Below are 15,985 nucleotides of genomic sequence, written 5' to 3'. Positions count from 1 at the left end.
GTCGGTTCAAAATAATACACCTAAGTTAGATATGCTCGTGGATAAAGAATCTCATGGAGAGTAAAATTTATTTGGTTCTCTTTATGACAATTACCTTATGTTTCCAAATATATTTATATATACGAAAAATAAGTTATCCACAAAGAAAGGGATATGTTGGAATATGATTGTCTTAATAACATAATGGAAACATAGAAAGAAAAGTATAGATAAAGAGAGTCTACAAAGTTCATGGTAATAGTAAATGAATTATGAAGATTAGATTTTACAACAGGTCTAAAATATTATCTGACGATTCACAAAATGTTGTCTCTTGGGATTTGCAGCCTTTTACTGCCAAAATTTAACTTATCTATCCATATATATTGATGTGTACCCTCCTACGCCTCAACCAACCCCACTCCCTACCTCCTTTAATTCTTATGCTATATTAGGCCACATGAATTATTCCTAGTCTCTTGTCCCATAAAAAAAAATTTATTTGCATTTAAAATCGTATAAAAATTTATATAAAATTAGTAAATTAATAGGGATAGACAGAAAAATAATTAAAATAGTATTAGTAAATAGTTGAATCCACATATGTTTAACATTTAATGGAATCCACGTATGTTTAACATTTAATGGAATCCACATATGTTTAACATTTAATGGAGTAAGTTGTAATAATAATTTATAGTTTATAGTAATATAAGTTGTAAATAAATTAATGTATATATATAATGAGTTGATGAAAATACTCACACTTTAATGCAATGACAAAAATGAAAAATGCATATAATTTTATCGGATGAAGGGATATTATTTATGGGAGAGATGGTTCACAATTTATAAAAAAATAAACAGACAAAGTTTAAAAAGTACTCCAAGGTTCCAATAATAACTTATTTCACGCATATTTCATTTAAAACCACATTAATATATACAAATGAGATCAATATTTCACTTATTTTTCTTAATATTTATTACAATTCGTGTCGTCAAGAAATACAACTCTTAATGGCGGATGGAGTGAGTATCCTTTATTGTACTCCCTCCGTTCCTTCATAGTTGAGTCATTTTTCTATTTCGGGAAGTTCCCTCATAGTTGAGTCATTTCCATTTATAGTAATTTTTTCCTCTCTCTTACTTTACTCTCTCTTACTTTATTCTCTCTACTTTATTCACTTTTTACTTTATTCTCTATACCTTTTTCTCTTTCTTACTTTTTTATCTATTTATTTAACACACTCAACATTCATTTCTTAAACTCCGTGCCGAAAAGTTTCGCCTCAACTATGAGGGAACGGAGGGAGTAATTGTTGTACTCCCATTTGTCCCAAGGAAAATGATCATTGTTTGGGTCGTACGAGATTTTATGTAATTTTACTTTATATGTTACGTGAAGAAAGTAAAATAAGAACGAGAAAATAAAATAAAAATAAAAATATTTTAATTTTTAGTAATAAATCATTTCTATTGAAAAAAAAATGGATCATCTTTAGTATTAGTAAAGATGAGGCTTTAGTATTAGTAAAGATGAGGAGTATCATAAATGGGAAAGGTCGGTATCTTGACAAAATCTTGGTTCCATTCTAATTCTATATATTCAACTGTACCTAATATTTATATACATAGGTGGAATGCAATCCAATTAAAATATTCTCACAGTAAACAAATAGAAACTATATACATTACCAGATCACAAATCAATGGTTTGAATTATGCTTTACCTCTCAAATCTAGTAGTATTATTTTACTTTAATTATTTACACTATATTTAAATTTTAAAAAATATCTTTGATTCATTTACTTTTCATATTAACAAAATCTGAAAATTTAATTTGTATTTATTTTAGTGTAAATATAAAAATAATATATTTTGTTCCAGAATCTTAAATGTGATAAACTTTGCATTTATTTATATACTCATAAGCTAACCAATTCCAAAGATATTTTAAAATTTGAATTTTTTATAACTCTTGATTTAATAATTTTTTATAATATATTAGATGCAACTTTATACAATATGTCAAATCAAAATGTAAGTATGAAGAGGAATAAAAAATGAAAAGAATTATCTCTGCACGAATATAGATACAAACAGTGAAAAAAAGAAGTGATGGCCAGCTATAGCAAAGCTGTGAACTGTGAAATGTGAATCTGCCAATTTGTGGGGTATCAAAGCATGAAAATGGCTCTTCAATTTCACATACAACACACACAAAAAACCTTGTTATTCGTGAGCTCAAAAAACACACCTTTTCTGGTTTGGGTTTTTGTCTTCGCCAACAACAAGACATACAAAAATATTGTGTTTGGGTTTTTTCTTGAAATTGTTTTCTATGCTACATGCTTCTCACATAGAGCATGGTATCTCTACTCAATTTTATGATATTCTTTTTTTTTTCTGATTAAAATAAGTTATACTGTAGTATTTCAGTACTTAATATTTAATTATCATAGTATCAGGTTATTTAATTGATTCAAGTTTGATAAGAGAATAAAATAGTACTCTCTCCGTCCCGGCTATGAAGACATATTCCTTAGCCTGCACGAGATTTTATGAGTTATTGGTTAATGTATTAAATTAGAGGGAGAAAATATGTGTGAAAGTATTAAATTAGAGAGAAAGAGAAATATGAATATTTTAATAGGAGTGGAAAAAATGGTAAAGTGAATTTATTGAAGATAAAAAGTTACTAAAAAGGAAAATGTATCATCTTAATTGGGACAAACTAAAAAGAAAAAAAATATGTCATCTTAATTTGAACTATAGGGTCATGAGGCTCGAGATTGGAGCATTTTCATTCATCGAATAAGGATTCGAATAAATATTCTACATCAGCATATATATTGTTAGTTACGGCGCCAACAACATTTATTGCACCATTTAAGGTAGCAAATAGAGGTGTCAAACGGGCCGGGCCGACCCAGGCCAGCCCGGCCCAGGCCCGGTATGGGCCGACCCAGGCCCGGCCCACCAATGAAATGAAGCGGGCTTGGGCTGGGCTTAGTAGGTTAAACGGGCTCCAATTGGGCCTTTCTTCAAACCCAGGCCCCGCCCGGGCCCAGGCCCACTTAAAGCCCGACCCAGGCCCAGGACCGGCCCGGGCCCAGGACCGGCCCAGGCCGGCAAAATCTCAATTTTATAGTATATATTCTTAATTATGTGAATATATTTGTTTTTTTCATATCATATTATACATATTCTTTATTCTATTTAGTATTAAATAAATTACCTAATTAATCTAAATCAAAACTTATATTTTCAAATTTTATTTCCATGGTTATATAGATTAATTGTTAACTACTTTTCCTTTTAAAAATAGTGTATCTTAGAATTTATTACTTGATTTATATAATTGAAGAGATTAGTTCCATATATAAAGTGATTGATTAGTCATTTATATTTATGTGATATGTATAAATATGTATTCATATGGGTAAAAAATTTAGATATTATCTCTACATATTCATATCTTTATTATGTTTTATGCTTTATTATCATACGTGTATTCATATGGATAAAAAATTTAGATATTATCTCTACATATTCATATCTTTTCTATTAATTTATTACTAGATTGCATGTCATTTTATATTTATATATTTTAAAGATAATCATAGATTTTATTAATAATATTATGCAAAAAATTCAATTAATTTAATTACTAACTTAAGTCAACACTTATTTAAATTTGATTTCCAATTACATTTAATTCACATAATTGTAGTTGATTTGCATAATTATAGATAGTAGTTATATTTGATTTATTACTAGTAATATTTAAAATAGTTCCATAATAGTAGCATATCATATGTAACTCCTAATTTTGTGGGAATAGTGGGATTATAGGAACAAAATTAATTTATATGCATGTAATTAGTTGATTGATTAACCTATACTTATATTACTCCACACCATATCATAGTTCAATAATTGTTTTTTTTCATAGTTCTATAATTTATTATGCATGCAATGAATGTAAGTATAATTTTATTTAGCCATTTAATTAATTAGCAAACTGGGCCCGGCCCAGCCCGGCCCGGCCCAGCCCGACCCACTTGCCAAATGGGCCCGGGCCCGGGCTGGGCTCATTAAAAATACCAAAACCCAGGCCCGGCCCAGCCCGCTTCAGACATGGGCCTGGGCCGGGCTGGGCCTAAATGTCAGTGGGCCTCAGCGGGCCCGGGCCGGCCTGGGCCGGCCCGGCCCACTTGACACCTCTAGTAGCAAATATATTGAACTCAATTTCAAACTAATGAAAATCACTAGTTAATAGGAAATAAAAAAAAAACAAAATAACATAAAATCACTAGTTAGAGTATCCACAGTTGGAGGGCCGCGGGCCCTTGGCCCGGGGTTGGGCAGGGCGCGGTCCCCCACTACTGAGCCGAGGGGAGGATGGGGCCTGGAGGGGTGGACGAGCGATGGCCGAGCTCTCGGCCAGGCCGAGGCTCTTGGGCACGCAGCTCGGCCCGCCACTGCAAGGGCCGAGAGCCGCGGCCCTTGATCATATATATATTTTTTTTAATTTCGAAAATTGTTTTTATAAATACTATATTCCTCCCATTTTTTTATTATCTTTCTCAATTCTAAACCCTAATTCCTAATTTTGAACACATTTAAAGTATGCATTTTTTTTTAAAGTATGCATTTTTTAATTATTATAGAGGTATATAATTTTAGTAATATTAAAATATAACAAAAATGTATGAAAATAATTTTAATTGTTCAAATATAAAAAAAAATAGTGGCCCGGATGGTGACCAAGTTTTCATGGGCAGGGCCAAGTTTGTTGGGCATGCCCAAGAGGACCACCATTGTAGATACCTTTATTGATTAGCTATTGTTTTACAGACCTGATATGGAAAACAATAGCTAGAAAATCTTAAATTGAGCTTACATTGTTCTCCACATGATTATTTGAATCAAAATACAGAAAAGAGGACCTAATACAAAACACATACATACATAGTATTTCAATCGTCATGATAAGCCACATTTCGATATGATCAGACTAGAATTTCAACTATAACTATCGATTCACGATGATCTAGACCCATATCATGATAAGTTACCCGATATAACTAGTTAATGGTGATACGTGAAAATCTAAAATAGATATAAGGTGAGATAAACTATTCAATTCGAGCACGAAGGCATATGATAGGTTAATTACGTACGAGAAATCAAATGTAATAGGCTAAAACCTAGAGGTCGCGTATAAAATAATGTACTACTCCCTCCGTTCCATAGTAGTGGAGGCATTTCTTTTCGGCACGGAGATTAAGAAAAAGTTGTGTTAGGTGAGTTAAGTAAATGAAGAATAAAGTAAAAAATGAAAAAGGTAGAGAGATGTAGAGATAATAAAGTAAGAGAGAGTAAAGTAAGTGGGAAGAGATGTGTTGACTTTTACCAAAAAAGGAAATGACTCTACTACAATGGAACGTACCAAAGTGACAAAATGACTCTACTACTATGGAACGGAGGGAGTATGACATACTGAAATCTACAAGTATAAAAATATTAATGCCATTCGAATTAAATGTTTAGAATAAAAAATACTCAATCTATATATGAAATTAATTATATTTATATTATTATGATGTAACGAATATATCTAGGCCGTTGCCTTTAAATTTCCACAGTAGGCAAAGCGTAATTCACGGGTTTACTATGTGACCTCACTCTTCTTTGTCGCAGAGCCATTATCATTGTCTTTTGATTTATTATTTCCTTTTTTTTCTGAATTCTTTTAATTTCATGTTTTTCGTTTATCATCAAGTTTAAGGTTTCATTATCTACTCTCTGTTAATTATTTATAATAAAAACAAATATTATATGCATAATATATAAACCAGTAGAGGTAGGGGTATGTTAGGGTCACCCCTTAAAATAACATCATACCACCATTCATAGCCAATCATTTGTACATGTGGACGAAAAATAAACTGCCACGTGGCAAAAAAAAAAATTCTGAAAAAGACGGCCAGCAATTTATTGTTCTTTATCCAGCAATTTTTCTTGTCCAGTAATATTCGACACACTATACATCAATCTATAGATTGTTGTGTAGTGTTTGTAATATTGCTGTGTAGCGTTTATAATATTGCTGTATAAGTGGTGTCACGATGTCACTTTAAGAGGAATTGTCATTTTAACACAAACCAGTAGAGGTATGTATATATAGTTTTTTATATATTATTTGTATATAAACTAATAAGAGTAGTACGTACTCAATACTTACCAAATACTCCCTCCGTCCACGAATAAGAGTCCCGTTTTTCTATTTTGGTCCGTCCATGAATAAGAGGTCCGGTTCATAATTATCATAAATGGTAAAGAGATCCCACATTCCACTAACCCATTCCACTCACGTATCATTTAAAACTAATATATACAAGTGGGACCCCTATTCCACTAACTTTCCACCCACTTTTCTTAACATTTCTTAAAACACGTGCCATTTAGAAATGAGACTCTTAATCGTAGACGGAGGGTGTATATTCCATACTGTCGAATATCCATTAAACAAACAAATTCTTATTCTATGAGTGATCTTAGTGTTATTAAATAAATTTTAGTTTTAAAAGTTGAACAAGTACTAAATTTAACATTTATTTTTTAATTTGAATTTCAATTCAATTCCAATTTCGTTTACCGATCATAAACAACCTATTGGTCTACATTCAACTGATAAATGAATAACTATATAATGTAAAAATGTTTCAATTGAGGGTGTGGTTGCCTAAAAAGCGCAAACTCAAGTTAATCCATAAACTTTCATATATAGTATAATTAGGTTGATTACTTTTATTATTTAAATAAGAATTAACCTAAGCGAATTATTGTTCTTGTATATTGCGTGACAAATGACAATTATAGGGACATGATATGCTTTCAAAATGTATATACTAACGTATTTGTTTTTCATTTATTACATGAAATTTTGATACATATACTTTTTACTCCACGTATACTATATCGCCTCTCAAGGCCAATTAAATAGCATGACATATTTTGTCTCTCACAATCAATACCTAATAATTACAAAATATCATAGCTCATCCTTTCTCGTCTATTGAAGAATATAATAAATGATTGAAAAAAGATTTTAAATAAAATTTAGTTAGAATGATGGGGCTATATTTAGAAAGAATTTTTAACAAATCTATAAATTAATAATTTTATTTAATTGATTTATTTTAGTAATTTAGAATTTTATTACAAAAGTAAATCTACAAAATACTCCATAATATACCGTGAGTGGTATAATGGGATTGTTTATCTTTACTCATTTAATATAATTACTTTTTTAACAAATAAGCCATCTTGCTAATTGTGCATGGATTACTTTTTTGGAGCACTCATGTCAATTATGGTACATTCTTTTTGAAAGACATAAATCTTTAATTTGAAAAGCTTTTAAGATACCATTAAATATTCAACTTTATAGTATTTTGCAATCATTACATTTGAATTCTAACACTTTTTGTTCTCTTTTGCAATAATCAAGGTTTGCAATAGTCTGACAAAATTTGAACTTTATAAGTCAAATTTTAGCCATACGCATTTGGTATCTAGAATGTAAATGTGGCCTTTAAGGTTATTAGCTTTCCTTTTAACATAATCAACTACTACAATCAAGGATTACAATTATTTGACAACATTTGGATACTCAATTTTTGTCTAAGCCTCTAAAGTTATTAATTGTATTCAATAGTATTTCAAAGTTTGATGGAATCTATTTGTTACTTTTCACATATTCATATAATTATAATTTAATTGAGCTCAAGTCATCTTCCGATAAACTATAATGTTTTTTTTATAAATGCCCACCCGTTTTTTTAGAATTTATTTTAGATATCAATATTATAAAATATAATTTTAAATTTTAAACCATTTGATAAATTATTTAAACATAACAAGTACTTAATTAAGAATAGTTATTCATTTATGTATATTTACTTTGATAAGCTTGTGTGACTAGCCTCAATAGTTTTATGAAAATTATACTAAGCTATATTTCGTAATTTCGGCCCAAAACGGTTTCCTATCAATTATTGTAAGCCCAAAATTATATTAACGCACCCAAATATTGTAGAAGCCCATTAGTCGAATCTTTGTCCACCAAAAAAAATAATTCTTCTTTTCTCGAGTTCTTAAAAATTGAATCTTGAAAATTTGAAAAACGTGATTATGCTTAATTATATGGAATGCTTAAATCATTATGGTACAAATCTTTAATTAATATATGTGACTTTAATATTGCTCTCGTTTAGTCAACTTGTTTATGTTATTTATTTTATTTATACATTTCTACATTCATACATAGATAAAAGAGCTTTTATTTCTACGTAATTTGTACAATCAATAAATAATAATATTAATAAAACCGTCAAAAAATAAACGGTGACCGCAATTTGACTATATTAAATTACTAATAGTAATTAATTATACTTAATTATAGGAAAAGAATTATAATTATAGGAAAAGAATTATAATTAGGTATAATTAATTACCATTAGTAATTTAATATAGTCAAATTGCAATCACTGTCTATTTTTTGCACGGTTCTATTAAGTAAAGACCGATTCGAGTCTGAGTTTATTTGTGAGGGACCAAATAATCAAAATGATAATGTTAAAGACCAAATTGATAAAATGACCACGTGTCACATTTGACCTTTACTCATAAATTAATATATAAATTGTGTGTATGTGGAAATGGTGCACTGATGCTCATTGAATCTAGCAAAATATACCCACTAAAATTATCCAAAATTTTAAATCTAATGGTAATGTTAATTTTAATTTTATTTAAGTTTAATTTGTTAATAAATTTGGAATTATTAATACTATTAATTATTAAATCAGCCACAAATTCCAACCCTTCTTCAACCTCACAAGTTCGCACAAACAACAAAAAACCACCATTTTCATCCTCAACAATTCTCCATAAATCAATGGAATGAATTCAATTATTCCGATTCCCTGCCTTTTTCATGAATCTCGTATCGAAATTCTTCTCGGCAATTGTTAGATAAAATTGCAGAATTTACTATCTCGATAAATGGGGAAAAATCAAGCGTACAAAGCGATGCAAAGATCTCGGCTCGGCTCGAGCTCCGCCGCGCCGGATGAGGTCGAAGATGGCATGGTTCGTACCCTTTCATACTGTATTATGCAGCGCTTGTTGTTAATTTCTCATATTAGATGTTCAATTTAGGGAATTTAGTTGACGGAGATGCTAAACTTCGTGATATGCCTTAATGAGTTAATTGCTTAATTGAATTGAGTTTGGAGGATTTAGGATGACAATGTGTAGTTGTGAATTTGTTGCTGAGAAAGAGTGTTGTGGAACTGATATTAGCTGGATAGATTAGAATTTAGTGATTTGGGGGGATTGTTAGGGTTTTGGAAATCTTGAAGCTATGAGCATTGGCTCTTGCTCAGTTTGAGGCTGTGCTGAAGAAAAAAATAGGATAAATCTGATTCTGATTTGTTTTTTTTTTGTTAATTTGTCGATGAGTTTGTTAACTGTTAACATCCATCTATGATGAGCTTGGTTGAGTGGAAAGAGAAGAAAAACAAAACACTAGCTACTTACTATTGGTATTGGTAATGACGAAGCTTTGTGCCTCTGTTGATATGATTTAAGTTGGAATGCTATACGTGGAAAATCGATAATGTTGTCGAATGTGCAATGTATTATTTGAACAAAGAGGGTAATTTGACTTGATATTAGCAGTGCAATGTTATTTTTGAGGCTTCCGGTTCTTCAGTTTTAAACATCGTCCGACATTCAGAGGAAGATTTTACATTTCTAGTGCTAGTTAGACTGGATTTGTCTCACCAATTGATTGAGATATTTGGTTGTTGCCGGACGAATTTCGAGTGCTATTTGCTGCTGCTACTTCGATGCGTTTCGTCTGTACTTTTCTGATGAGGACTGTCGCAGGTGGATGGTTCATTTCATTCACCAGAATGGCATGCTGCTCGTTTGGCAAGTCTCAAAACTTCTCATACAATTACGTGGGAGGAGTACAAGAAGAAGCAAAAGGTTATTTATGATTATGTGCTTTTAATCTTACATTGTTTTCCATGTTGTGGGCTCAAAATAAGCCTCATTACAAATTCTGTATTTTTAATTGGTTCAGCTTCAAGCTTTAAGCAGTTCTGGTCTGTTTGCATAAATATTTCAGAGTCTAACGATGTATTTGCTAGGAGGAAGAAATGAGAAGGGGAGAGTTGGAAGCGGATAAAGACAAGATGATGAGAGAGTATAGGGCTCAGCTAGACGCTGAAAGATCACGTAAACTTGCACAAGGGAAAAACCACTCCAGCAGCAAATCTAGGCGTAAAAGGGGTAATTTTTTGAGTAGCCAATGATTTTTTTGCCTATAAACAAAACTAGCTCTTTATGTTATCTGTACTGTTTTTGCAGATAAGAAGGACAAAGATTCAAAGAAACACAGCAGCAAGAAGCGAAAGGTGCATTACCATACTTCCCATTTAGATATTCTACTTGTAGTTATGATTCACAATGATGTTACCGCGGCTTATATTTCTGTTTGTTATTAAAAAGGCACCGTAAACATTAACAATACGAGATAGGAAAAACACTAAATTGATGAAGGTAAGTTTAGAGGATTGCGCCATATCCACTGCTAGAACTCTTTGAACTACCTAGAATTCGAGCAACAATATGGCTTTTTCTGACTGAATGGTTACTTCATTTAGCATCATAATCATCCTTCTCTCGACCCCCTTTTTGTTTAGGTTCGTTCTGCCCCTTTAGAAACTGCCATCTCAATTTTCCTCTCAACGTTACCGAAGGACTGATTTTATAACGATATTATTCTAGTTGCTTGAACTATCAAATGAAGGTCGAGCTGCTTCTTTTAAAAAAAGTATTTACAGTACCTCATTATGAATGCTAATTGTAATCAATTACACACGACATGTCAATTTCAGCGTTCGAGGAGATCTTCGGATTCCAGTTCAAGCTCGTCATCAGAAACATCGAGCAGTGATGATGACGAGAGAGAGTCAAAGCGATCAAAGTCAAGGTCAAGGCGGAGCAAGAAAGAGAAGAAGCGGCGCTCAAGGTCAAAGCACTCGAGCAGTGAAAATGAGGAATCCAACGGGCCTTTACCGCTTTCCAGATTCTTTGGGAGCGTGAAAAGTTGATCTCAGCTCAACGGTGACATGTACTATGCTCTTCCCCTTTAGTAATTCAGTGTATACGTCGAATCTGCTCGAGTTTTGAAACTTATCGAACGTTGTAATATTCCTGGATTTTGAGCAAAAAGAAAAATGAAATTTTTATTGGAATTTCAACAATTTTCCCTTTTATTACATTTTTATATGAAAAATTGAGATCTTATGAATTACTACTCCCTAATTGAGGAGTGTTATAGTATTTCTGAAAATGAAACCCCTATATCCCAATACTAATTACTTCCTCTGTCCCATTTAGAAATACAACGTTTTCCTTTTTGGGTTGTCTCACTAAAAATGAAACGTTTCCTAAAATCAAAACATCACTCTCTCTACTTTTCCCTCTCTCTTACTTTACCCTCTCTTTATTAACTCACAAAATAACACTTGCATAAAATCTTGTACCGGAAACCAAATGTTTCATATTTATTGGCACGAAGGGAGTATTAGTATGAATTTATGTCTATCATTTATTTTCTACCTACCTATCTGTCTATTTTCTGTCTCATTCTATCCATTTCTCCATACGTACTATGTACCTATATCCCAATCCTAATTATTAGTATGAATTTATTTCATTGTTCTATCCCTTTCTTCCTTAAAATTTCTTGATTTATTTAATAAAAACTATAGCAATCTTTGGCCCTATCTAGTATGGATGATTCCAAACTACCCAACGAAAACTTAATACTACAATATTATATATACACACGTGTTTCTATATATTTTAGGTATGGGTAGATATTAAGACTGACTTAATAATCTCTTCATTTGCCACTAAATGTCACATTTTGTGTTTTCAAGAGGTATGTTTATGTTATTGCATGTCTCATCTCATTCATATTTAATGATAAATAAGTTTTACAATGTAGTAATAACTTATTTTATTAGTATAAAAATAATTGACAAAAATATAGGAGTAATTCACGTCCCAAAAGAATTTGCACTCACACACCTTTATATTTTAGTAAATTTGTGACGATTTCAAATGAAACAATTAATAAAAAATGAAGAGAATAATAAATTCGATAATAAAACTATAAAATTGCACTAATTAAACAAAAGATAGGATGTCACACATGAATAACAACCACAATAACACTAGGATAACAAATTCAAAGACACCAAATTAAGAGCTATATACTATCATATCCCATCACAACTTGGAATAAATAGGGTTACTCGACCCGATAACAAAAAACTTCCCGGTGGGCAGCTCGTCCACCGGGAGCAAGGCGAGGCGGGCGCCGATCGCAGCGACAGTGTCGGCCGTGTGCAAGCCCTTGCCACCCGTCATCGAGGTTTGAGTGAAGCCGGGGCAGAAGCAATTGACACTAATCTGCTCTTCATTCCCTTTATAACGTCTAGCCAAGATTTTGGAGTATGAATTAAGAGCCAATTTAGAAACTGCATAATCAGTCCAAATTTGGGGCCATCCATTGCTTTTCCATGTCCCATTTTTCACATCTTTGAGGAATAAATTGAGCATTTCTTCTATTTGGGATTCTGATAGATTTTCTTCATCGAGAAGCATTGCTTTTAATTTGGGATTCTTGAGCTTCTGCAGAGGAAAAATGTATTTATTTTGTTACAAACTATGGAAATGGAAAACTTATGTAGTTGCATGAAAATTGGGTAAATTTGAAATTTAAATCTATTATTCATGTCATTACTTATATGATGTACATAAAAATCAAAACTGGATCTATCAATTTTTCATAGCATCAAATAATAAATAAACAAATTGAATTTTATGTTTTTATATAATTTGTAAAGTTTACGATGTTGATAACAATTTTCAGGTATTAGAATGAAACCACCCGTTAATTTTATTTATTTGATATAATATAAACCTCTTTTATATTTAAAATTCTTTATATATCAATTAGTATATTTACATATAATTGTATTATTTTAGTACTAGTAGTGACTTTTACAAGCATTGCACGCGTTTATCAATTAACATATCATTAATTATGATTAGCTTAATTTCATACTCACATTTAATAATCCAAGCCTTGAGCTGATATTGAGAATCCTCGCCGCCGTGCTTTCGCGGCGGAAGAGCGGCAGAAGGGCCTCCGTCAGCATTTTCGGGCCGTAGAAATTGGTTTGCACCACCGTCTCCGCCTGCTCCACCGAATTCCCGTATAGCTCGTTGAACGACACCGCCGCATTATTTATCTGAACATAATTAAGTATACAAGCAAATATTATTTTCATGGTGCCAAAATTAAATTACAAGTTTTGTTGCTAAGAAATTAAGCCAAGAGGGAAAAAAAAGAAATGAAGTGTAGTTGATTATTAGTACAAAAAAGATTATTGTTACATTAATTGTTTAATGCATTCATATATCATATTCGAAGAAGTGACCTATCTAGGAGAAACAATTTGACGAAGTCATTTAACTTTCCTAATTAGGAATGGTCCAAAAAATATTTATTGTTTGAAAAAAAGACTTTTCAAATTATTATTTTCAACCATGTCCATGTGCTATTATACCATATAGATTGGTTTATAAGTTGTCGGTGGTCAATCTAGAGAGAAAACTTGTCTAGAATAATTTGGATTTAATCAATAAATGATTTTTAACTTCATTCAATTTTTATTTTTGAATATATAGACAATATTAAATCACTATTTTTTCCAATCATAGTTGACTTCCATTATTTATTAAGTAGTTCTACCAAAATTTAGATTCACCAAACAAGAAATATTCAATTTTATTCTATAAATATTCTAAAAATATATTAGTACCCGGATATGACTAGCCATTTTGACTCATGACATGGAAATTTTGTTTCTTCCAACCTACTTTCCTATTAATTTATATTCTAAATTATTTGGTCGGTTTACCAAACCCAAATCAGAATTTATAACTTATATAACTATTATAAAATCTCCCATAAATAAATAAATATATTGTAAGTAAGCCAAAAATTGTAAAATACTAGTACAACTACATATTTTTATAAGAGCATAACAAATAATCCAAAAAAAAGTAAATTTACTATAATAAAAAAAAAATCACCAAAAACTCACCAGTATATCCACAACACCAAAAGCTTGTTGAAACCATGTCACAAATTTTTCAATAGAATTTTGGTTAGAAATATCAAGGCAACCAAAATGAACATGGAAGCCTTCATTCTTCAATGCTTCAACCGCCGCTAGGCCGCGGCCGGTGTCTCTTGCTGTGAGAACCACCGTCAGCCCTAGCTCCGCCAGCCGCCTAACTAGGGCAAACCCGATGCCCTTGTTAGCTCCGGTCACGATCGCTACCGTCTCCTTCGACCACCACCTATATATAGAACATCAATTCAATTTTTTTTTTCTTCTAAAATACATGAATGATTAATAGTAGTAAATTATTGTAAATTACTACTAATCATATTTCATTTTCAGAGTAATACTTGCCAAAAAAAAAATAGCGAGCTAACAATACAATAACGATTCAAAATGTTGATTTTTTCGGGGGATTTCGTATGATTCGAACTTTCTTGCTCGCCATCTTCACTGACTCCGAGCATTTTACTTAATCGAGAAAAAATAAAATAGATAATCTCGTGTGAAGACATACGTACCTTGATATAGGATGGCAAATTGGAGAAACAACGATGGTGTTTGCATCCTCTTTATTCGACATATTGAAAGACTATGCAAGTGATAGATACTATTGAAAAAATTGAATGAAACAAGAAATGAACACTTGTGTATTTATATACAAATAGATAATAATTTTTTAATTAATGTAACATGTTGCTGGAAGATAAGGTGTGTGACATAAAATATTCATGAGGAAAGAAAGCACAGTCTGAAAAGCTTGAAAATTTATTGTGGCGTGGAATCTACATAAGTTAATTAATCAATTAATATAAGTTAATTAAGTCCCCAACCAAACATAAGTTAATTAATCAATTAATATATGTTTATGTCAATAGTAATATAAAGAAAATAAAATCATAATTAATTGAATTAATAAATACTACTATTATGGTATCTGAGAGAGGATTGTGGTTCGAGATCTCTGCACAGTTTATTTATTTATTTCTTAAAAAAAAATTATTCAATTTTTGGATCGATGCTCTACAATTATAGGAGTATTAAACACAAAAGTATATATAATTGAAATTTAGGATAGTAAATAAAAAAATACTGAAAGTGAGAAAGCATGACGGCCTACATGTTCCTCTCCACAAACACCAAAATACTTTTTTTAAGGTTAATTAATTTTTATTAAAATATGCTTTTTAAAAAAGTTTTTCTTTTCAATTGAGACCATTAACCACTTTTTTGTTTCAAAGGGATGAGATGACGCCATATTTGAATATGAATTAATGAAATAGTTTCCCAAGTAGTTATGTGTAGCTATCTTTATATCACAAAAATACAAAATTAGTTGATAGACAATTTATTTCACCAACACATACGTCATATATTAACATATGCATTTACTTTTATTTCACATAATTAAACATTCTTGGTTAATGTTCAACATAAAGTGATTCCTAATTCAATCATAAGAATTAATTTCTATTTGATTAACACGTTAATTGCGGCTAAATATATAATTTCACCAAATTATTGTAGCAAATGAACTAAAAGTTCTCCCTCCTAAATTCCAACTATACAATCTTTTAATCATCTTATTTTTTCACAAAATTGTCAAGTACCCAAATCAATGTCATTGTAGCAAAGATAAAATTACAAATTAATATGTCATCTTAGCAGGCTAAATCGAAAAATTAAATAAAATATAAATTTATTGTATTTGAAA

General features: G+C 31.1%; 2 protein-coding genes across 2 annotated transcripts; one reads left to right on the top strand and one right to left on the bottom strand.

Moving 5' to 3' along the window:
* Positions 1–8,881: 8,881 nt before the first annotated feature.
* Positions 8,882–11,341, top strand: LOC125213617 (uncharacterized). Its single transcript, XM_048114266.2, has 5 exons — positions 8,882–9,145; positions 9,947–10,048; positions 10,213–10,354; positions 10,433–10,479; positions 10,963–11,341. Exons 1-5 carry the CDS (start codon positions 9,059–9,061, stop codon positions 11,176–11,178), a joined length of 594 nt encoding a protein of 197 aa, XP_047970223.1. The 5' UTR covers positions 8,882–9,058; the 3' UTR covers positions 11,179–11,341.
* Positions 11,342–12,262: 921 nt separating this feature from the next.
* Positions 12,263–14,905, bottom strand: LOC125202864 ((+)-neomenthol dehydrogenase-like). The gene is made up of 4 exons (XM_048101341.2): positions 14,793–14,905; positions 14,251–14,509; positions 13,210–13,392; positions 12,263–12,769 (listed from the first exon to the last, which is right to left on the bottom strand). Exons 1-4 carry the CDS (start codon positions 14,852–14,854, stop codon positions 12,365–12,367), a joined length of 909 nt encoding a protein of 302 aa, XP_047957298.1. The 5' UTR covers positions 14,855–14,905; the 3' UTR covers positions 12,263–12,364.
* Between the last annotated feature and the right edge of the window lie 1,080 nt (positions 14,906–15,985).

The sequence above is a fragment of the Salvia hispanica genome, chromosome 2 (genome assembly GCF_029641045.1).
Source record: "Salvia hispanica isolate PSC_SH4W2 chromosome 2, Shi_PSC_v1, whole genome shotgun sequence".
Taxonomy (NCBI): domain Eukaryota; kingdom Viridiplantae; phylum Streptophyta; class Magnoliopsida; order Lamiales; family Lamiaceae; genus Salvia; species Salvia hispanica.
This window is presented reverse-complemented; position numbering and strand designations above follow the sequence as displayed.